Raw genomic sequence first — 21,545 nt, 5'->3', positions numbered from 1 at the left:
TACAGCTGATACTAAACCATAAATGATATACTATATTACTATATAGGCTACAGCATATGCTATATAGCCTATAGACAGTTTAAGGGCCCACTATTGGTCCCCTCTGCAATGAGCCACAGGCTCCGCGCCTAATTGAAGCATATAAAGATGTTGAAACGTAAGTAAAATACATATTGGAGAGAAGGTAAAAACATTTAAGACAGTTTTATTGTTTCTTTATCAAAGAGAATGTGAAAGTGTTTGTAGTCAAAGAACCACCCTTATAAAGACATGCGACATTTCCCTCTTTCCATTAAATCGTCTTCAATGAATCTGAACTCACCTGCCGTCGTGTCGTGGAGGAATAATCCCACGAGAGACACAAACACCAGAGTCTTCATTGTGACCTGTGAAGTCTTCAGCTTCGTCCAACTTCAAACATTTATGTTTTTCATCAACTTCTTCAGAATCTGCAAACACATTCAGGCTATGCGACGGAAAACCTTTGATCCCAATAAAAGTAGTGATGTGTCGTCATGAACGATTCGTTCAAAACAAACGAATCATCTGGGTGAACGAACTGAACTGAATCACTTACTGAAAAGAGTCGTTCATTTCTCAACTTCAGTTGTTCTCTCCTCTCTCCGGTCTCGTCTCTCTCTCCAGACTGTAAGAGTCTCTCAAAGCCCGCCCTCCCTCTCCTCTCATGTCAGTGATACCTACTGACTGAACCAACAGGACGGAGTCGGTCAGGAGCTCTGTGTCTCTAAAGCCCGTCCCTACTTCTCCCTCTCATGTCTCCAAGATTGAGGAAGTAGAAAATATATTATTTAACATTTAGGTGTCGCGAAAATGTTTGTGCTTTTTATATCTGCTGTCAGTTTACAAACAGCTTTTATATCCAAACCTCTGGAACCTAAAGCCAGTTGACTATGCCCCCTAATCACCTCCACCATCCCAGATACTCTTATTAAGTTGGCACTGCTAAATGCGAGATCCCTCTCAAACAAGACCTTCATCCTGAGTGACTATATCTCTACTGCTCAGTTGGACTTTCTCCTCCTTACTGAGACCTGGCTGAAACCTGCCGACCAGTCTCAGCTACTGGAACTATGTCCTCCAACCTATGACTATTTTAGCACCCCAAGAACCACAGGCCGAGGTGGGGGTCTCGCTGTCGCTTTTAGAAATACATTTAAATGTCGCCAAATAGCTTTTAAGCCTGTGTCATCATTTGAGACACTTCTGTTTGTAATCTGCTGCCCAGAGCCAGTACTATGTGTGACTTTGTACCGCACCCCTCGCCCAAACCCTGTTTTTCTACCTGAATTCTCTGATTTGATGTGTTTTATTGTCCTTAACTTCGACAAAGTCATTTTAGCTGGTGATTTCAACATCCATGTTGACGACTCCTCAAACAGACTTGCTACAGAATTTCTAAATGTCACACAGTCTTACAACCTTGTTCAACATGTGTCTGGGCCAACTCACAAGCACGTCCACACCCTGGACCTAGTTTTTAGTCTGGGTGTAAAAGTAAACTCCTGTACCCATGTGGTTGCAGCTTTTTCTGACCACTGCCCCATCTTATTTGAAGCCCCCTTACCCTGCAAACCGGCTTCTCCCTCTGCTCCAAGCCACCCCTTCCGCCCAATTAACCCTCTATCAGCAACTTCTGCAACACCTTTTCCACATCGCAAGTTATCCGCTCTCTGCAGCTTCCCTCTGACCATCTGAATCCAGATGAAATGCTGTCATTATTTAATTCCACCTGCACAAATATCCTAAACTCAGTTGCTCCTTTTAAGACCAGGAAAGGAAAAGCAAAATCTCAGCCTTGGCTAAATGACACCACCCGCTCCCTCCGGCGAAGCTGCAGAAAAGCAGAAAGAAAATGGAAAAAAGACAAACTCCAAGTGTCGTATGAACTGGTAAAAAACTGCCTTGCCCAATACCAAGACTCTGTCAAAGCAGCAAGGACAACATACTTCTCCGATCTCATATCACAAAACTCCAACAGGCCCAAGGTTCTTTTTAAAACCATAAACTTACTCACAAATCCCTCTGAGCAGACCTCTCAAGCCTCCTCCACATTAACCTGCAATCATATTTTAGAATTTTTTGTGGAAAAAAACAATGATATAAAAAAAGGAATTTCACCATCTTCTGCATCACATCCTGACCCTCCCTCAGCTGTGCAGGTTTTTAATCAATTTGATCCAATATCTCTCTCCTCTCTGCGAGAAATAATCCTTCACTTGAAGCCCACAACATGCCCGTCCGGTTTTAGAGAAAACCATAGCACTGAAACAGCTCTTTTAAAAGTTCTTAATGATTTGTTTTTAGCAGTAGATAACGGGGACAGTGCAATTTTAATACTTTGAGATCACGGTTGACCACAGCCTACTAATCACCAGATTAAAGGACTGGGTTGGGATCCAGGGGCAAGCCCTAAATATGTTCAAATCCTACCTGGAAAACAGAAGGTTCAAAGTATGCCTTAGAAATACCGTCTCCCCCTCGGCCACCCTCACCTGTGGGGTACCTCAGGGCTCAGTCCTATCGCCTCTTTTATTTTCCTTATACATGCTGCCCTTATAAGGAAACACGGTCTATCCTTCCACTGCTTTGCGGATGACACACAATTATATCTCCCGCTCAAAAACACTAATCCACACTCCCTGCAACCACTACTCAACTGCTTCAAAGAAATCAAAGACTGGATGGCACTAAACTTCTTTAAACTAAATGAACAAAAAACCGAGGTACTTCTGTTCGGCCCCCCGGAGTCCACCAACTTGATCTGTAAAAAACTTTGCCCACTGTCCTCTTTTGTGAAAACATATGCAAAAAATCTTGGCGTAACCTTTGATTCAACCCTTAAATTCGACACACAAATCAACTCAGTTGTTAAAGGCTGCTTTTTCCAACTCCGGTCCTTAACTAAAGTAAAACCTTTTTTATCCTTCCAAGATTCAGAAAAGCTTATTCATGCTTTTATTACGTCCCGCCTTGACTACTGCAACTCCCTCTATATGGGAGTCAGTCAGTCCTCCCTCTCACAGCTACAGTACGTCCAGAACGCTGCTGCAAGATTTTTAACAGGTACACACAAGCAAGAGCACATCACCCCTGTACTCGCCTCCCTTCACTGGCTCCCTGTAGATCTTAGAGTCCATTTTAAAATTCTATATAAGTCACTGCATGGTCTAGCCCCCCCGTATCTAACAGAACTTGTAACCCCCTACACCCCATCACGCCCACTTAGGTCCTCTGAACAGTCGCTCCTTGTAGTCCCTCGAGCTCAACGAAAACTCAGAGGTGACCGTGCCTTCTCAGTGGCCGGCCCCCGTCTGTGGAATCAACTGCCTCCCTCCATCAGACAAATCAACTCTTTAAATCCATTCAAATCAAAACTCAAAACTCACCTCTTTTCCCTGGCATTTAAAACAAGTTGAAACAGACCCCATATATTGAGCTTAGGTATGTATCTGTATGTATGCATGTGCATGTAGGTATGAGTGTATGTGTTTGTGATATGTATGTATACTACATGTATATATGTATGTGCATATATATATTTGTGTGTGTGTATTATGTATATGTATATGTGTTTATATATGTATGTATGTGCACATGTATAGATTAATGTTTTTATTTTTCTTTCTTGCTTTTACACATTGCCTGTAAAGCACTTTGGTCAGGTGAAGCTGTTTTTAAATGTGCAATACAAATGAACTTGATTTGATTTGATTCTCACTGCTGATCAACACCTGAGTTTATTGCAGACTGTATATAAGAAGTGAACGTAACCTCTGCATTTCAAAAGTGAAGCCAATCACGGGAGTAACTTGAACCTGCATTCTTTCTAATGACCAGCAGGGGGCAACTCCACTGGTGGCAAACAGAGAACTGGACTGTATGGAAGCAGTTAATAATGAACGAGCTCTGAGACGGAGAAAAGTTAAGATGACTAAGGACCCATGACTGACTGATTGTCTTTTCTTCATTTCATCTGAGGTGAGGTAGTTTGGGTTTTTCATTCAGATGATTTGTGTTTTATTGTTACGTTCAACGGGATGAGGGGAGAAACAGTAAAATAAAACCAAGGAGGAATTAAGTGTAAGAATAAGATATGACTCCGTACAGACTCGACCATCTTCTCAGATTCCACCATCAGATGATTTGGGAGCTGACTGTGCCCTGGGAAGATCACATGGAGGAGGCTTACGAGAGGAAGCTGGCCAAATACCGGGAGCTGGTGGAGCAGTGTAGAGAGGGCGAGGCTGGCGGGCTCTTTGTGAGCCGATTGAAGTGGGCTGTCGGGGGTTTGCTGGGCGCTCTATCTGCAAAGCTCTGGCAGGTCTTGGTGTAACAGGAACTGTGAAGAGTAGGGCCACTCGGTGGCTTTGGATAAAGAGGGCGAGCCCGTCGATTGCTGCTGCTGGGATGCAATGCTGGACTTGATCAACCCTGGATGGGTCACCTGGGGGGAGGGGGTCTGATGTTGAAAGACCTGAAACCCCAAATGACCTCAGGAACGTCACTAATGATGCATCCCAGCTCATCCTAGAGATGTATCTTACAAACTAATGTGAGGAAAAATAAGTGAGCAATAGATGATATGTGAGGCCTTGAAACTTAACATATCTCTAGATTTCAATACTGCTCAGTAAAACAGGAAATAAATCAGATCTTTAAATGTAATCTTTCCTTTAGTCCACAACACCTACTTATGGGAAGTCCCCCCCCCCCCATGCACTGTCCCTCACTTCAGATAAATACCTGTATAGGACTGTAAGAATAACAGAAATTAAACAGAACACTAAAAACTGTCTGAAAAGTCCACCACAAATAATGAAATGGAAAGAAACAATTAATGACGATTATAATATGGAGAGAATAACTCTTAGGAGAAGGAATTTAGGAAACGTCTTTGAGTCACGATGGAAGAAGTTAACAAACACAGATTTAATATCGGGGGGGGGGGGGGGGTATTTAATTGTGTTGTTTGGTCGATTAATTAAATAAACGTATAAACACAAAATAAAAACGTAGTATATCTCTAGATTTATACATAGATTTATACAATGTGTCCTTGGGTAAGACACTTAACCCCAAGTTACTCCTGCTGATGTATTGGACTAAGCTTCTATAATTTATATCCATCATTGTTTGTAAACCACAGATATCCTTTGAATTTTAAACTACTAAAGATATCAAATATTAATGTAGCAATGCCACAGCTTTGTTACTTCAATCCACCTTATTCATCTTTGTTGTACAGTATTTCTATTAGAATCATGTTGTTTATGCCCTCTAGTGGTCACAGTCAGTAACTACAACATTACTACTATCAAGTCAGATGAAATCACAGTGTGTTACTTCCGGTCCCTGTCGTCAAAATAAAACATTTTTAAGATGCGCTTATGATCGTTATGTTAACAAAAAAACAATCCGAGTTATTTAAGTTCACATTCGTTGGAACATAACCAGTCAATCTTCACTTTTCTGCTCGTACTAAAAACATTGATTGTATTTTTTTATCCAAACAAATCAAATCTGTGTCGGACAAGATGTCATCAACAATTAGCTCTCTAGCTAGCAAAACTACAAGTAGGCCTACTGGAACTTTGTAGATAAATTGTGATTCGATGTAAACACAAGGATGTCGTAGGACTTTAGAAACAACTGAAGGTATCCCATAATTAATGTGAAATCATCAAAGCTTCCTTAGTTAACTTGAGAAGTCACTAACATGGGTAGCCGACGATTGAACGGTAAATAAATGAGAAGCACATTATTTATGACCTCTAGTGGTCACAGTGAGTAACTACAGCATCAATACTGTCAAGTCAAAATAAATTACATTGTACTACTTCCGGTCATCGCTGTTAAAATAAAATGGTCATCGCTGTTAAAATAAAATCATAGGGAAAGTAGAGAGAAGGAGATCATGTGAGATAATCAGTCAGTTAATCTCTTTTTCATTATAACCCCCTCCTAAGACATATTTTAAACAGCGAGCCCTTCCTCACGTCATTTTAGTTTACATTAAAAATTCCTTCAAAATGTATATTTTTTGCTTCTTTTAAAGATCTTTTAAATGAATGTTATGTAAAATGTTTGTTATTTATAATTGTTTGCCTTTACTTATGATTTTATGTCTAGACTGTTTTCCGTTTGTTTTATTATTGCTGTCCTTGTAAAACACTTTGTAGCTTCATTTTTTAAATTGTCCTATATATAGATGTTATTATTATTATTTTTGACTCTTGTGTGATCACATGTAAAATAAATACATATATTTTTAGTGTGTGATCGTATGTTCACAGAGGCCTGATTATCTGATACATTTTTTATTGTAATAAATAAATGAGCTTATACTATCCCTGATCCAGAAATACAATGTATACTTTCCCCAAATTATTATTATTAAATATTTGACCCTCTCTCAGTCAACTCAATTCTTTCATACATGACGTGTTGATGATCACAGACAGTAAAAACAGAGAACTTTTACAGTTAATTCAAAGCTCTTGTTAAAGATTGTTTAAGGATAATTGTCCTCAATAGTTAAATAAATCCAAATACTCACAGCTTAAGTACAAACACTGTTTGCTTTGTTAATGATAATGCCATATGTGCTTTATTTATATTATAATTACGCTATGTATGACACAATGATTTACTGCGTCATCAATCTGTCAAGGTAGATGTTTATACAAAGAACAACTTCCGACTATCACTATCAAAATAAAAGTTTTGCACTTTGACCACAGGGGGGCAGTGTGTACTCACGGTTATACTTTTATCAACTCTGTTAAGAATAACCTCCTCAAGCTAGAAACAAGAACAAGACTATCGAGGAAGAGGAATACATCATTTCATACTTTTACCTCAAATTAATGGAGGTTGAGGCATTTTATCTCCCTCTTGATCAACAAAGTTTCTGCCGCTAATTCTAAACATCTATGCAAAGCTCACAGGAAAGTTTGTGTCCTCCTGAACAATTCACCAAAACTAGGAAGCCGTTGTTCATGCTGATTAATTAACTTTACCGAATTATAACAAAAGACTTTAATCTTTTTCTTCTATCAAACAGTGAAAGTTTGTAAAGGAACATTATCACATCGCCTTACAGCTCCCTCTTGTTAACGCTAGCTGCACTTTATGAAGGTAATGTTTGACGGAGTGAACAACACAACGCTTTAATCTATGGCCAATTAAGTTATAAAATATCTGTTGTCCAAGATAAAAATGTATTTAATGTTCATTTGAATCAACATCATGTATTCTGTCCGTGTAGCTGTTTTGAAATGTGTTTCTTGTTCTACATTGGCGTATTCAGTATCGTGCGCCATCTAGTGGCCTCAATGAAGAACTACACCCGCAGAGTCAAGTTAGATACACGTAGCGAAGAGATACTTCCGTTAAACCCTTTCAAAATAAACCTTGTATTAAAACGGAGGGATATTCCATCCTGTTCATACTGTGACTGTAATCTATGGTCAGTTTGATGAATAAAATGACAAAGCATTGTAATAGATGATTCCCTCCTCGCCTCCTTAGCTTTTAGTTAAACTCTGCTGGGCTCGTCATCAACCGGAACCGGAACACGTAACATTTTTCATCACTGGGCGCCATCTAGTGGACAACCCGAAAGCTACAACAACATAAGGGGGGGAAACATGATGGGAGTATGACGGCTGCCACACGGCTGATATCAAGGTTGACGCTGGTCACTGGTAAATATATGTTGTAAGATACATGGTGTTGTGTGAAGTGAGACGTTTAAGGACATGCCCTTTTCCCTTTTCAAGATGTTGCGTTCAAAGCCGTGTGTTTTTCTGCAATCTTCTTCAATTCACCAAATCAAAGCAGCTACCTACTGCAAGTAGCTTCTGATATCAAAAAGTTTGATCTCCAAAGTAAGCTGACAATGAATTCATTATTTTAGTGTAACCGTGATTCTATCAGTGATTTCTAAATCAGTACCTCGAGCAGATCGGACTGAATTAAGTTTGATGACTTGAAATGAGAGTGAAGGTGAAAGTGTAGCTGTCATTCTGGCTGTGTGTATGCTATCAATAAGACCTGCAACCATTTCAGAATGAAATGATCTGCCGTTGAATTGTGAAAATACTGAAAAAGGAAACATGTTTAAATGCCTCAGAGTTTAAATCTTTAAATGTCTGGTTTTGTCCGACTTAAGGTTCAAAACTGTAAAAAATGCAATACAGTGTGGATACAGTGAGTGACTGAAAGGATACATGTATTATGAGAATTGTGGCTTATTAATTGTCTTCTTTGACTGATGGAATAAACATTAAAGCTGTATTATGAATGATGAAGCATCACTTGTCCTCTTACATTTTCACATAGAAAAGTGGACTCAAGGTTTTTGAAGACAGAAGAAAGAAAGAAATGTGATTGGGCGCAGATGATTTGTGAATAACAATTGGTCATGTAGCCCTGAACTGTTGGGCTAATCAAACTGAAAATCAATCACATCAAGTCAGCTTCCTGTCCTGTGTGTTTTCTTGTCGTCCTTGATTGATATTTGTTTTTTCAGATACTTCCAGAGTGGATCTTCTGTCACACTCAGTCTTTCCTCTGCAGCGTTGTGTTTAAAACATTCTGTCACTCTGGTAACTTCATGCTACTCTTTTCCCTCCCAGGAGGAGGCAGTGGGATCGGACGGGCGGTATGTCAGCGTTTGGCCTCTGAGGGCGCCTCCGTGGTGGTGGCAGACATCAGCGAGGAGTCTGCCAACGAGACCATGGTGGGTCTGCAGAATGACCTCAGAGGACAGGGTCACATGGCGGCTGTGGTGGATGTGTCATCAAAAGAGAGCGTGAAGAAGCTGGTCACCAGAATACAGGTGTGATACAGACAGGAAGACAAGCCAACACAACATGTGTTTACATTTCCATCATAATCAGCAACCTTTCTGTAGAAAAAGGTACTTTTCTCTCTGTGTGTTTTCATGCTGGAGGGGCTATTCCACGTGTTGTTTTTCTCTCCTTGTAAGTTATTGTTCTGTTCCTCTACACACTCATTACTTCCAGCCTCCCTCAGTGTGTGTGAACGCAGCAGGCATCACGCAGGACCACTTCCTGCTCAACATGGAGGAGGATCACTTTGACAGAGTCATCCAGGTCAACCTGAAGGTATGAAGCAAGTTCAGCGTGTAATCGAGTCTATCAGGTTAACGTCAGAGGATGACATCACAATCTAATAACTAGGGATGTGCCCGTTAGTCCACTTAAAGGTTGGAAGTCATCACCCTCACTAGTCGGCACCAGAATTACAAGTTACAAATGATTCATATTTTTAGATGTTGGCCCTCGATGCCGGTTCATTTGTGCTCAAATTGCAGCACTTCTTAAAGCACTCTTCTTCCATCACTGCTGTTGAGACATAACGTGGGTCGACTTTGTGAGAAGAATCAGAAAGAAAGAAATCAGTCTCTGTTGTCTTCAACAGGAAACAACCGAAGATTCAAGTTTCTCGTTGTTGCACTTGAAGAAAAGAATTCATAAAATGATTCTCTCACAAAACTTCTAAAAAACTGCACGAGTGAACGCAAACAGACACATTTCTACTCCGACTTTATCTGGAATTCTTTAGCCGGCAGCCCCCTGATCATTTTTCTGCATGAAGTCGGGTTAGCTGATGTGAGAACGCAGCAGGAAGTATTCAGGTAAATTCACTGTGAGGGAGCAAGAGGGGGGTGGTAACGTTTCTACCTCAGGACCCGTGCACAACCAGAGACTGTATGACCGCGATATGTGTGATCTCTGTGCACGTTATTAAACCGCTGCCTTAAGTTTTCTGTCCTCCAGTATGTACAAAAAAACTGTCATCATAGAGTTGGACTCTGTTGCTCTGTCCACCACCTCTGACTGCCTGAAAATAATGAAGACTTTCAGTAGTGCATGAGTGAAAATGTCTTTATTGAGGCTGAAGAACGTTTAGGATTGTTGTGTTTTGTCCACAGAGCTGAATGATTTTTGTTATTATTTCAAACACTCTTTTCTCTGGTGCTGATTTACTGTGAAGAGATGAACTCACTCCTGCTCCTGCGTCTCTTCCAGGGCTCCTTCTTGATCACTCAGGCTGTGGCTCAGGCTCTGGTGGCCTGTGGAGCACCCAAAGGATCCATCATCACCGTGGGCAGCATCGTAGGAAAGGTGAGAGAGCTGCAGAGAGACGCTTTCTAGACGACAGTTTCACTTCTCTGTTGAATCTTTTAAGGTTTCTTTTCAAATGTATGAACATAAGTGTGTAAGGACCTGGTGTGTGAATGTGATCACTTACTTGTGATGGACTCTTTACTCAGCAGCCTCTACCATCAGTGTGTGAATGTGTAGGTGTGACACGTGTTGTAAAAGCCCTTTGAGTCGTCAGAAGACTAGAAAAGAAATATACAAGCTCAAGTCCATTTACCATTTATCCTGAAGTTCATGTGGCAGCGTAATGATTTCTCTTTATTTATTGAACAGTGATCATCCGTCCATCCATCCACCTTGTGCTCGTAGCCAATAAAGGGTTAAATGGTTCTTGGATCCATGTGTTTGAATGTTCACACCAGCTGGAGGTTCACTGGTTCAGCATTTTAAAGACATTCACTCACACTCATTACTTTTAGTGATCCTTTTTTACGACTTCTTTGATCGAATGTCGCCTCCACAAACTCTGAATTATTAATCAGTCGTCTTTAAATCGTCTACAAAAGGTCGGAGAAATGCACGGATTGAAAACAAGCTGGTGAGGATGGAAACAATCAAAACACCAAACATGACAGGAACCTCAAACATGTTCACACAACCACACAGGGTTAGAAACAAACACACACCTGAATCCTGATTCTCTGCACCTGTTCACCTGTCACTCCCCTTTCTAGCTGCGTGTGGCTGATTACCCATGATGCCCAGGTGCAAAGGTGACGTAGCAGCAGCAGCAATAATAACCAAACTCAGCACACACACTATAGCACACATCAAACTGGCTCCAACAAATGTTTTTATATCATCACAATGTAGATGTTACTGAACTGAGCGGCTAATTTAAATATCTTTGTTCAGACGTTTCAGAACATGTGAATAATCCGTCTATAAGATCAACAAAGTAAAGATCATAAAGTTTATTGGAATCAAACTAAATGTTCCCACAATGGTAGCTACAGCTGTGTAAGTGTTTCCATGAATGTTGAAGTGAAGAAACACACAGACATTTGGAGTGTGAGGGACTTTATTGAACAGATCATTTACAGTACAAAGGTATGAAACAGCAGCTCAACACCACTAGTTAACTTAACCCAACACAGGAAGTGATTCTGAGAATTCATCTTCCACTTCCATTCACAAAACTCAGAGAGAAAACATCCCTCGTTCCTGAACACGAGCAGGAATTATATACAAGATTTCAACTGGATAGCTGAGACGCCTCCCACAAACAGTTTAGGATCTCTGATCAAAATAAAACAATAATTAGAGCTGTCAGCATTAACGAGTTCATCACGATTAATCTCATCTTATTTTGTCCCTTCAGGCTCTCCGTAGATAGTGGTCCTCAGTGTCTCCCTGTAGTCTCACTGATGTAAAAGAAGAACACTGCTGCATCTTTGAATGTCTCATTTCACTTTAACAAACTCTCAGACAGTAATATCCACCTGATGACATCACACATTGACCTGATGACATCACACATTGACCTGATGACGTCACACATTGACCTCATGACATCACACATTGACCTTATGACATCACACATTGACCTTTGTCACCGTTCCTTTGAGCTGTTTGACCTCACTTTGGGATCCATAACCACTTCCTGTTTCTGTGTTTTAGTTCATGTCCTTACCTTCCATCTACAGGAAGCTCCTTACTCTATTTCAAAATAAAAGTAGGGCTAAATTCAAACAGCAGGTAAAGTACTCTCAGCTTAAGACAGTACAAATGTTTCAAAATAAAAGCCCAACAATTTATTTCAAATGTGAAAATCAAAAATGTGATTAACTTTTTAAATTTAGAAATTAACCGTGATTAAAAATTGTCATCGTTTGACATCTCTAATAAAAATGTTTCAAAATAAATCAAGAGGAATATTATGAAAAAAAAAAAAACATTCTCCTTATCTGTTAAAAAAACTCAGAGACAAGAATTATTATTTGCTTTGGTTTGTTAGTAATAAAAACAAAATGTATACAAAATGTACAAGCAGACTATTTACACAACTGGAGGATGAATCTTGAACTGATGATTTTATTTCACGTGTGTGATCATAGGGAGGCCTTTTAAAGACGTGGAAGGAACCAGATTGAATTATTATCTGTGTTTGGTACAAATTTAAGACAGTTCACCACTGAGATGAAACTCCACTCGTCTGTTTTTATTCTGGCTCATCTTGCAGAGAGTTACGGTGACTGCAGTGTGAGAGAGGTGGCTCCAGTAACACACACAGACGACCTTCACTCTGATTGTTCCTGAGCAAAATGTTTCAAGAAACCTGCAGAGATGAAGACGGTCAAACCGAACAATCATTTAACACATCAGTGTTTGGAGAGATCAGCTCTACAAAGCTACATATTTACACTGATTTCAACCTCACACAAGTTTAACAAAGAAGCTTCTTTAACAAGGCGTTTAAAACGGCGTTTTTAACAGTGAGAATGGTCCACGTCCCGTAGAGAGAAACTCACAGGGTGCAGGGTGGTGTGTTCATCATGTAGGCTCTGGATTCAGTTCCTCAGCGAGCTCAGAGCTGTTTTCAGGAGACGTTTCACATGAGGCTGAAATACAAAAACAAAGACGGGTCGTTTTAGTTCTCACGTAGGTCAGAAAGCCAGAAAATCATTTCTTCCCCTTTTCTAGTAACTTAACTCCAGGATTTAAACCTTCAACTGACACATGTATCTCGACTTAAGCACACAGCTCACTTTGTCTCGTGTACTAAAATTAAATAAATAAATAAAAACATCAAACAAACAATATTAAATTCATCTCTCTTTCTTAGGGGGGTTTTACATCAGGGTCCCAGGCCCGGATCTAAGTCCAGATCCGAGTACACTGGACCCTAAAGTCCGGTTCATTTGATCAGTGTGAACACAAACATACCGTACTCGTACTGTACTCAGCTACCGTGCCCGAGTCCGCTTGGTCCGTGTGAGATGTGAACACAACCGTGCTCAAGGAAGTGGACCGCGATACACAGAACAATGTTACTAATGTGGGGACCATCGGGGGAGAGGGGAGGGGAGGATAATCCTGCTCGGGTACTGTACAAAACAATCATGCCTGATGTGAAAACGCCCTTAAAAGTCATAAAATACGACACAGCTGGAAAACTTCCTTACTGTTTGAAACAGATTTTGATACAACAGGTATTAAAGTCTTAAAGGTGCAATATGTAGATTTGGTACTGAAAGTTGAAAGTTGGAGAAGTGAAACAATTCTCTGTTATATTTCCTGAACTGAATACACAAACTTTACTCAAAAGAAAAATGGGTCCCTGGAACTCTGTTTGGAGCTAAAAAGCTACCAGGAGAGTTACAGTGTCACTGTTGAAGCCCCCCACCATAACTTCTCTCAGAGCATTTTATCTTCAAACATTGTTCCTCTGAGGACAGTTTGTGTATAGAGTTATGAACATATACCACAGAATCTGTACATTTCTTCAACTTCCACATTTCTCTACCAAATCTACAAAGTGCACCTTTAATAAACTCAAAGAATAACATTTAAAAACTTAAAACACCAAAAAGAACAAAGTTTGTGTCTCTTACATTTTCTGCCTCTGTATTTCTTGTATCCAATGACAGCGAGGCCGAGAAGAACGAGTGCAGCGATGATGGCGATGATGGGGATGACGGTGTTCATGGGATTCACTGTTGAGCACAAATCAACAAACCACAGTTACAACCTGTGCAGATGAAGCAGGTTAGAGGAGGAGAACATGTGCCAAGCAGACAATCATCATCCTGTAAATAAACACTGTTTGTCCTGCTGCTCTTCATTTGAATCTCCACTTGTCTGTAAATAAATCCTGTATCTATGTTTGATTCATCTTCCAGTCGTGTTGTCGTCCTTTATCTGAATGCTGATTTCTTTATATGTTGATGTTTCGCTCTGAGAGATTTTGACAAACGGATTCAAACTCATTTTGACTGAACGAGGAAAAGAAAACTCACCGTGAATGATTTACTGACAGATATATTTATACATCCAGTAATTCATCAACTTGATCTTCTCTTCAACTAAAGGAAGAATGAGTGACTTTTTGATCCAGTAGATGTCGCCCTTGAGCAAACCAAAACAAACTGCTGTTTGGCCACGCCTCCTCCACACTCAGAGACATTCACACAGGATAGACTGGATTTCTGATATATTTATGTGTAACATGTCACACATTCATCCTTTAAAACTTTAACTTTGAGAAGTCAACACAGTGCCTTTAATCTCTCAAAATAAACATGTTTGACTTTTCTTCAACAACAGCACTCTAACTGTGTTTGATTCAATCGTTTTCTTGATGGATTTAAAAACTGAAAACACTAAAAAATAAAATCTAAAGAGAAACTGAAATGAAATGATGTGGCTGTAAATGAAAAAGAGATGCTAACATGTGAATCATGATTTTTCTCCCTGAGATCTGAGATCACGATTCTCTCACATGATTCTTTTTTGCATCTTGGGGTCTCCCCTCAGAAAAATGTTAGCATCAGACATTTCTTTTCCTGCATTCTGATCATTATTTATGCTCCACTTTGGACCTTTTCTGCACAGCTTTATGATTATGTTTTAATCTTTTGGTCCTTTTTTGTGTCTTTTTCAAATCTCTTTCAGTGTTCATCAGACACATGTTGACACAATGATGAGTGCTTTCATTTGAATACTTTAATAAACATGTGGACTGGAGAGTTGAAGTAAATCTGCACTATTCCAGCCCTGCAGCTTTATTCATCTCTCTCTCTCTCACTTTGCGTTATTAATCCATTTAAAACTCTGGAATAGTATCTTTCTTGTAAGAGGTTTAAACTTTAAAGGTTCGCTTTAATGCTGAACCTTTAAACTCTTTTTCTGAATACTTTTACAATTGAGTTTGAAAGAAAGAAAAAGTCACAACTAAACTTTCCCTCCATCACACGACTGTTACAGTCAAATCCTCTCTTTCATCACTTCTCATCGAGGTCTTACCGTAGTTGGTCTTGATCTCTCGTTTGTCCAGTTTGGTGACGATGTCCTCCTTCACACCAGAGAGCTGAAACACACAGTCGTACTTCCCCCAGTCATCAGAGGGCAGTTGAAGGTCAGCGCTGATCTGGAAGGAGCCGTCGTGGTTGGGGAGGATCTCTCCATTGTCCACGTCCTCGTGAAGCTCCTCTCCATCTTTCCTCCAGAACATCATGGCTCTGTTGGGGTAGAAACCTGTAGCGTGGCAGGTGACCCGAGAGGAGGGAGTCTTCTGGAGGAGAGACACTGTGGGGAGGTCTGGAGGACAAACAGGAAGACAGATTAGAGTTTCTTTATCAGGATTTACTCTTAAATACTGTTACAACTCATGTTTGATGACACTTTTTAAATGTACTGGGAAAAAAAGGGACTTTAAAATCCAGTGAGTCAACAATGAAAATCAACCTTATTAAAGTATAATTCAAAGAAGAGAGGGTCAGAGGGGAAGAAACAGAAGAAGAGAGGTGAGGGGGGTTCAGATGGATTGATGAAGAAGAAGAAGAGGAGAGAGAGAAAGTACAATAAAAACACAGAGAAACTTTGAGAGAGAGCGATGAGCAGCAGAGAGAAAGAGATCTAACATGAAGGGAAAGGTAAGGGGAAGCTTAAAGATGAAGACAGAGCATGTGTGATAGAAACATGTGTGAAATATTTATTGTTCAATTACAAGATAAACAAGAAAAGAAGAAGATGAACATTGTCAGAATTCAACTCCATCAGGTCATTTGATCCTACCTGTTCTCATCAGAGAGCTCCTCCCATAGTTCACAAACTTCTTCAGCAAGTCAACGCACTCCTTGGTGTAGTAAATCTTAAGATACGCTAAATGAGCTTTGTTATTATCCCACTCTTGTTTGATGAGACAGCCTGTTGTTGTGGAGCGACCCATGTCATTGTCTTCAGGTCCAGAACTATGAAGTCTTCTCCATCATAACCATACTGATCATAACCATTAACCTCACCAGTCTCATCATCCCACTCACAGCCTGCCATCACCTGGACAATGTGAACACCTGAGAGAGAGAGAGAGAGAGAGAGTGAGAGAGAGAGAGAGAGAGAGAGTGAGAGAGAGAGAGAGAGAGAGACAGAGAGAGAGAGAGAGGTATAGTTTAAATCCTTTATTATTACATCAGAGACACACTGAGTCTCTCTCTCTCTCTGAGTTGTAGTCCTGACTAGCAGACTCAGATTAAACTGGTCCTGGACTGAACGTGGACTCTCTGTGGATCAGTCCAACATTTCGCTCGTCCTGTGAGAAACCACACACTCGACTGTCCCGAGCTGTTCTCCAAGTTTCCTCTGAAGGAGAGTCTCAGTCCAGGATCAGTCTGTAGACTCCTCCTGCTCGGCCCTCACAGAGTTCAGCAGTGTGTTACTACAGCTGCTCACAATAAGGCAGAGACCACCAGGACCAGTATGGAGACTGGGAGACAGTCTGTGCGTCCTGATTGGTTCATCCATCTGTCAATCATTCAACACTAACAACAGCTGTTTCCAGCTGCAGATGTTTGTTTGATGCTGCCTGAGAGGACGAGCCAACACTGAGGTCAGAACAGTGGAGATCATCTCATCTAATGTGTACTTGGACTTTTTATGAAGAGCTCAGAATAAAGATTCATGATCACATTATTTGGATTGATTCATGAACCAACCACTTCTTTTGAAACGTCAACAAAGAATAAGGTGAACTTTTCAAACAGCTCCAGAATAACACTGAACGCTGTTTCATTTACAATCATATCAAACTGATCAAAGCAGCTAATTGTCATATTTGACAAACTGGAAAAAACATTTTGGACCTTTTGGATTCAAGAGACTGAAATAATGAGTCCATGATCAAAATGATTGTCCCTTCATTTTCTGTGGATCATCTCATCAATGAATGGACTGAACTGTTCAGCCTGTTGAGTGAATCATGGCGTACAAACACTGTTCAAGTTTCATTCATCTCATTTAATCTAGATTTATAATTCACATGTAGAATCTGGGATGGAACCTGAACATCAGTACGGTCCAGTTCATACAATCCAATATGTTTCATACCACATATTTAGAGCGTTAACTCATTATTCTTGTTATTATTGATGATGTAACAGCTTTTTTTAAATCAATCAATAAATGTTTGAATCTGTTAAATGTCAATAAAAAGTCAAACAAGTCCAGAGGCTGAGATTAAATCTTTAAATGACTTCTTTAGTCTGAGTGACACTGAGCAGAAAGTCATTCATTTAAAGAGTTTATTATGAGACAGACACACCGTCATCACATTCATCTAAATGAATCTAATCTAAATGAATCTAATCTCAATGAATCTAATCTAAATGAATCTAATCTAAATGAATATAATCTAAATGAATCTAAATGAATATAATCTAAATGAATCTAAATGAATATAATCTAAATGAATATAATCTAAATGAATATAATCTGTAGTTGTTCTTGTTCATATTTTGGACACAGGGAGGTCAGTACAGTAGAGTTGTGCTGTTTGACCTTTGACCCCTCTGATCTGATGGTCATATTTATCATGGCGTCCTGTCAGTCAGCTTCATGAAAACATGCTGCTCCTCCTCTCATGTGAGGACCCAGCAGAAGCAGCCTGTGTCCCATTTGGGGTCCTGCTCCTCAGTTTGAGAAACCAGGCAGTAATGTTCCTCTATCAGCTGTGTGTTGTTGGTTTGTTGTGATGAACAGGTTTGTTTTTCTAAAAGGAGAGTTCACATGTGGGCAGCTCAGTAGAGTTCTTGTGATGTAATCTAGTGGAGATCAAGTGTTAATAATGTCTGTAGATTATTATGGGATGGACAGAAACACTGAATCAGAGCAGTACAGCAGCATCCAGGAGTCTGAGTCTCTGAGATGTTTCTGTTGAGTCTGACTGTTTGTTTCAGACGAGGAAAGACTTCATCCAACAGATTCAACCATGAACACACACTCCTGACTCTGTGTGAGTGTGTGTGTGTGTGTGTTAACTGTTCACCAAAATTCAAGATCAAATTATAAACAATCTTTTTTCAGTATAAATTGAATCATAAACAAACCTCCAGTTTGGTTGAAGCGCTGCTTGAAAGTGTCAAGCCTGACTTTGAAAAGCTGCTGGTGATCCACACCTCTCTCAGTCTCCCACTCCCAGTAGTCAGCTTTGTCTTCTGTGACTTTCTTCATCCAGTCCTGTTTGGGTTCTGCTCTCTTGGTGTTACTGTCGTAGTATCCTACCTGAATATCATCAACCATCCCAACAGTCACAAACTCTGGGAAGTTTGGAACTTCAGAAGACGCCGTGAGGAAATACTTCAGAGAGTGCATCTCTGTAAGGACAAAATGTTTTCATCAGTTTAATCTGAAACTTTTTGCATCATTGAACAAAAGTTATTATCCAGCACACAGAATCAAAAAACACTTCCAGTACATTCAACCAAACCTGATCATCTCTCTGCAGTCATTAAATACTCCAATTAATTTAGAGATGAAAAGAAAAAGTTCTCCTGGAACTCTTATTCTGATATTTCTGATTCAAGTGTTAGAAAATGTTTTTATACTGAAATTATTTATTCAACAAGTCAAATATTCAAGTGATGCAGTCATGCCCCTGACTTTCATTGACAGATATGTTTCATTAAGTGGATTTTTTATTGACTTCTTGACATCTCATGACTAGTCCTCACGTAGGCGGGTTTTATTATTTGAGTTTTGAAAGGACAGTGTTGGAGGACAGCAACAAAGAAAAACTATTGAACAGTATATGGAGCACAGTTTAAGAAGCTGTGTAGACTGAGTGGAGCTGCACAATCAGCCAGCGCAGAAAAACTCAATTAGAAAAAACTCAACTAAAAAACTTCAACTAAATGACAGATCATTTCTGAATCCTGCATGTTGTCTGCTTTCTGAATGCACGTCGATCATTGTTCTGTTTTTAATCTGCTCTTTAGAAAAATATGCACTGCTCAGAACAAAAAAGCTTTTAGATAAATCTGTGCAGGAATAAATGTAACCACTTTGAATAAAGTCTACAAACTTTGTAGTCTTATTAATGCTGAATTGTTGAGGCTGCTGTGGATGTGTTTTTGACTTTCACAGATTAAAACTATTTCTTTCTTTTTGTGTGGGAAACACAAACTGAGCTGTGACGTTTCAGTTTGAGAATAAAGTCGTGACTGCCCTCTGGTGGACAAACTCTGTAATGCAGACTCTGTTTCTAAATGATGTTCAAGCTGCTTCACTGTTTTCTGTCACTTATCGGCCAACATAAGCACAGAAAACTAAATATGTGCAATAAGCTCACATCAGCAGATATGTGTTTCTAGATCCACTAAACAGTCTGATGTTTGACTTCAATGAAATGTTGGAGCTTCAGGGTTTATGTGATCTCAACTAAACAACAAACAAACATGTAAAAGATGAAGATCATCTGTGGAATAGCTTTGAGCTTATTCATATTTCATATACAAATATTCAGAGGTAAAACAATAAACCGAGATTAACTTCATTTTGAGGGTCAGGAGGTTGATTATGTTTCTGATTCTTTGAGCACATATTTGAGTTTGATCCTCACAAAATGAACTTTAATGACTGTGACACTCTGATTATATGTTAATTATCACAATTCATTCAAGTGAAATAAGTATTTATACCACATTAATTATACTACATTAATAACAAAACACTTTTTCTAACATTAAAGTGTCATGAAGGACTTAAAGAGTCCATTTAAATGCTCTGTTAATGGTTTTAGAGGTGAAACACTTTGAAGGCATTTAGTTCCTTTTTCTTTCTGAATCAGAGTCTATCTGCTGTGTTCACTGTAGTTATGCTGCTATTTTAACATTCATGGTCCTGTTCATATGAACCGGGCCTTCATCATTTCTCGGCTTGTGTAATGGATATAAGATTGTGCACTAAGTTAAATTAATAATACATGTTAAAACTACTGTCTTTCTAAAATGTTGTATATCCTTTAAAAATGCTAAAAAGCTAGTTATAATTTAATGTTAATTCATGCTGCTAAGGTTAAGTTTAAAAGCATATCGGTAATTGATTGGTTTGGTCTTAAGCTTTTGTTATTGTTTTACACTTCCGGTTTTACGCCAGCAGGGGGAGCGTGTTGTCTGAGCGTCATTCATTACACCATTGAATGAAAGCCAGCAACAAGGTGTTTGTTTCTTTCTTCTTTATTTCTCCCCTTACAGGTAAGAATACTGGTTAAAAGTGAATAAAACCAAGTATAAATGTGTTGTAAGTTTCCGGGAACAAGTTAGTGATATGTTTTACAAATATACAAAGTAATTTCAGTATGTTTATGAAGCAGTTTAAGCATGAATGTGTTTGCCGTGATGCGTGCATGCTAGCTTGAATCACACAGACAGAGCGCAATAGAGACACGTGTAGTGCGTCTACTGAGAGTGTGTTATTTAAGTTGTATCGGTCAGTTGAACAATTACAGTTACATGGTACAGTTTAAAGAAATATCACTCTGCAAGTGTATAATATTGTACAATGATAATATGATGTGTTATTGCATATTATTCATTACACCATTGAATGAAAGCCAGCAACAACGTGTTTGTTTCTTTCTTCTTTATTTCTCCCCTTACAGTACGCTGTACAGGGGTGTAACACTTGTCTTTTGGAAAAGATAACTAGCAGACACTTTTTATAGCCTTTCTCACAACAACACTTTTCTTGTAAGTATCAGGGTGTGAGGACGTGAACAAACAGGATTTACTAACGTCAAATTAAATGTTCACTTTTCACATTTCAACAAGCTGCTTCAGTCCTGAGAACAAACATCAAATGAAGCTTTCATTTCTACCAACAGTTTATAAAGACATGCGACATTTCCCTCTTTCCATTAAATCGTCTTCAATGAATCTGAACTCACCTGCCGTCGTGTCGTGGAGGAATAATCCCACGAGAGACACAAACACCAGAGTCTTCATTGTGACCTGGGAAGTCTTCAGCTTCGTCCAACTTCAAACATTTATGTTTCTCATCAACTTCTTCAGAATCTGCGTGTTCCCACCTCGAGCTCTGAGGGTGAAATGAGGTGAGGAGAAAAAAGATCACTTTCTCGGCCAATAGGAATTCAGCCTGAGCATCGATGTCACCAGTGTAAGCGACGTGTGTGTATGTGAAGGAATAAATCAGTCCAAACAGGTTCTGGAAGTTAACTTTATCTTAACTTCTCATAACTTTAGTCAGCTTCTCCGACACACGGTACATTCCCCAACAGGGATGGGCAACTTCAATGATAGGGAGGGCCACAAAAATGTTATCCTCATACCAGAGGGCCAAATGTCAGTGTGCACTTCTACCAGTAGGATTCTATAACCC

General features: G+C 39.5%; 2 protein-coding genes and 1 pseudogene across 4 annotated transcripts in view; 1 reads left to right on the top strand and 2 right to left on the bottom strand.

Moving 5' to 3' along the window:
* Positions 1-655, bottom strand: part of LOC109976355 (major histocompatibility complex class I-related gene protein-like) — a 9,994-nt gene extending 9,339 nt beyond the window's left edge. For both annotated transcript variants that reach the window (XM_065948124.1, XM_065948125.1), the window contains exon 1: positions 323-655. In XM_065948124.1, coding sequence (XP_065804196.1) covers positions 323-380 — 58 coding nt within the window. In that variant the 5' untranslated portion in view covers positions 381-655. The remainder of the gene's footprint in view (positions 1-322) is intronic.
* A 6,918-nt stretch (positions 656-7,573) lies between these two features.
* LOC110004769 ((3R)-3-hydroxyacyl-CoA dehydrogenase-like) lies at positions 7,574-14,048 on the top strand. 2 transcript variants are annotated; one of them, XM_020660270.3, is made up of 5 exons: positions 7,574-7,727; positions 8,661-8,863; positions 9,051-9,152; positions 10,080-10,175; positions 13,805-14,048. In XM_020660270.3, the coding sequence occupies exons 1-5, from the start codon at positions 7,682-7,684 to the stop codon at positions 13,832-13,834; spliced, it is 477 nt and encodes a 158-aa protein (XP_020515926.2). In that variant the 5' UTR covers positions 7,574-7,681; the 3' UTR covers positions 13,835-14,048. The 2 variants fall into 2 exon arrangements, with proteins under 2 accessions (XP_020515926.2, XP_020515927.2); XM_020660271.3 differs by lacking the exon at positions 13,805-14,048 and adding an exon at positions 10,488-12,109.
* On the bottom strand, positions 11,218-21,254 carry LOC109979114 (major histocompatibility complex class I-related gene protein-like; annotated as a pseudogene).
* Positions 21,255-21,545: the final 291 nt, after the last annotated feature.

Source organism: Labrus bergylta, chromosome 19 (assembly GCF_963930695.1).
Source record: "Labrus bergylta chromosome 19, fLabBer1.1, whole genome shotgun sequence".
Taxonomy (NCBI): Eukaryota; Metazoa; Chordata; class Actinopteri; order Labriformes; family Labridae; genus Labrus; species Labrus bergylta.
This window is presented reverse-complemented; position numbering and strand designations above follow the sequence as displayed.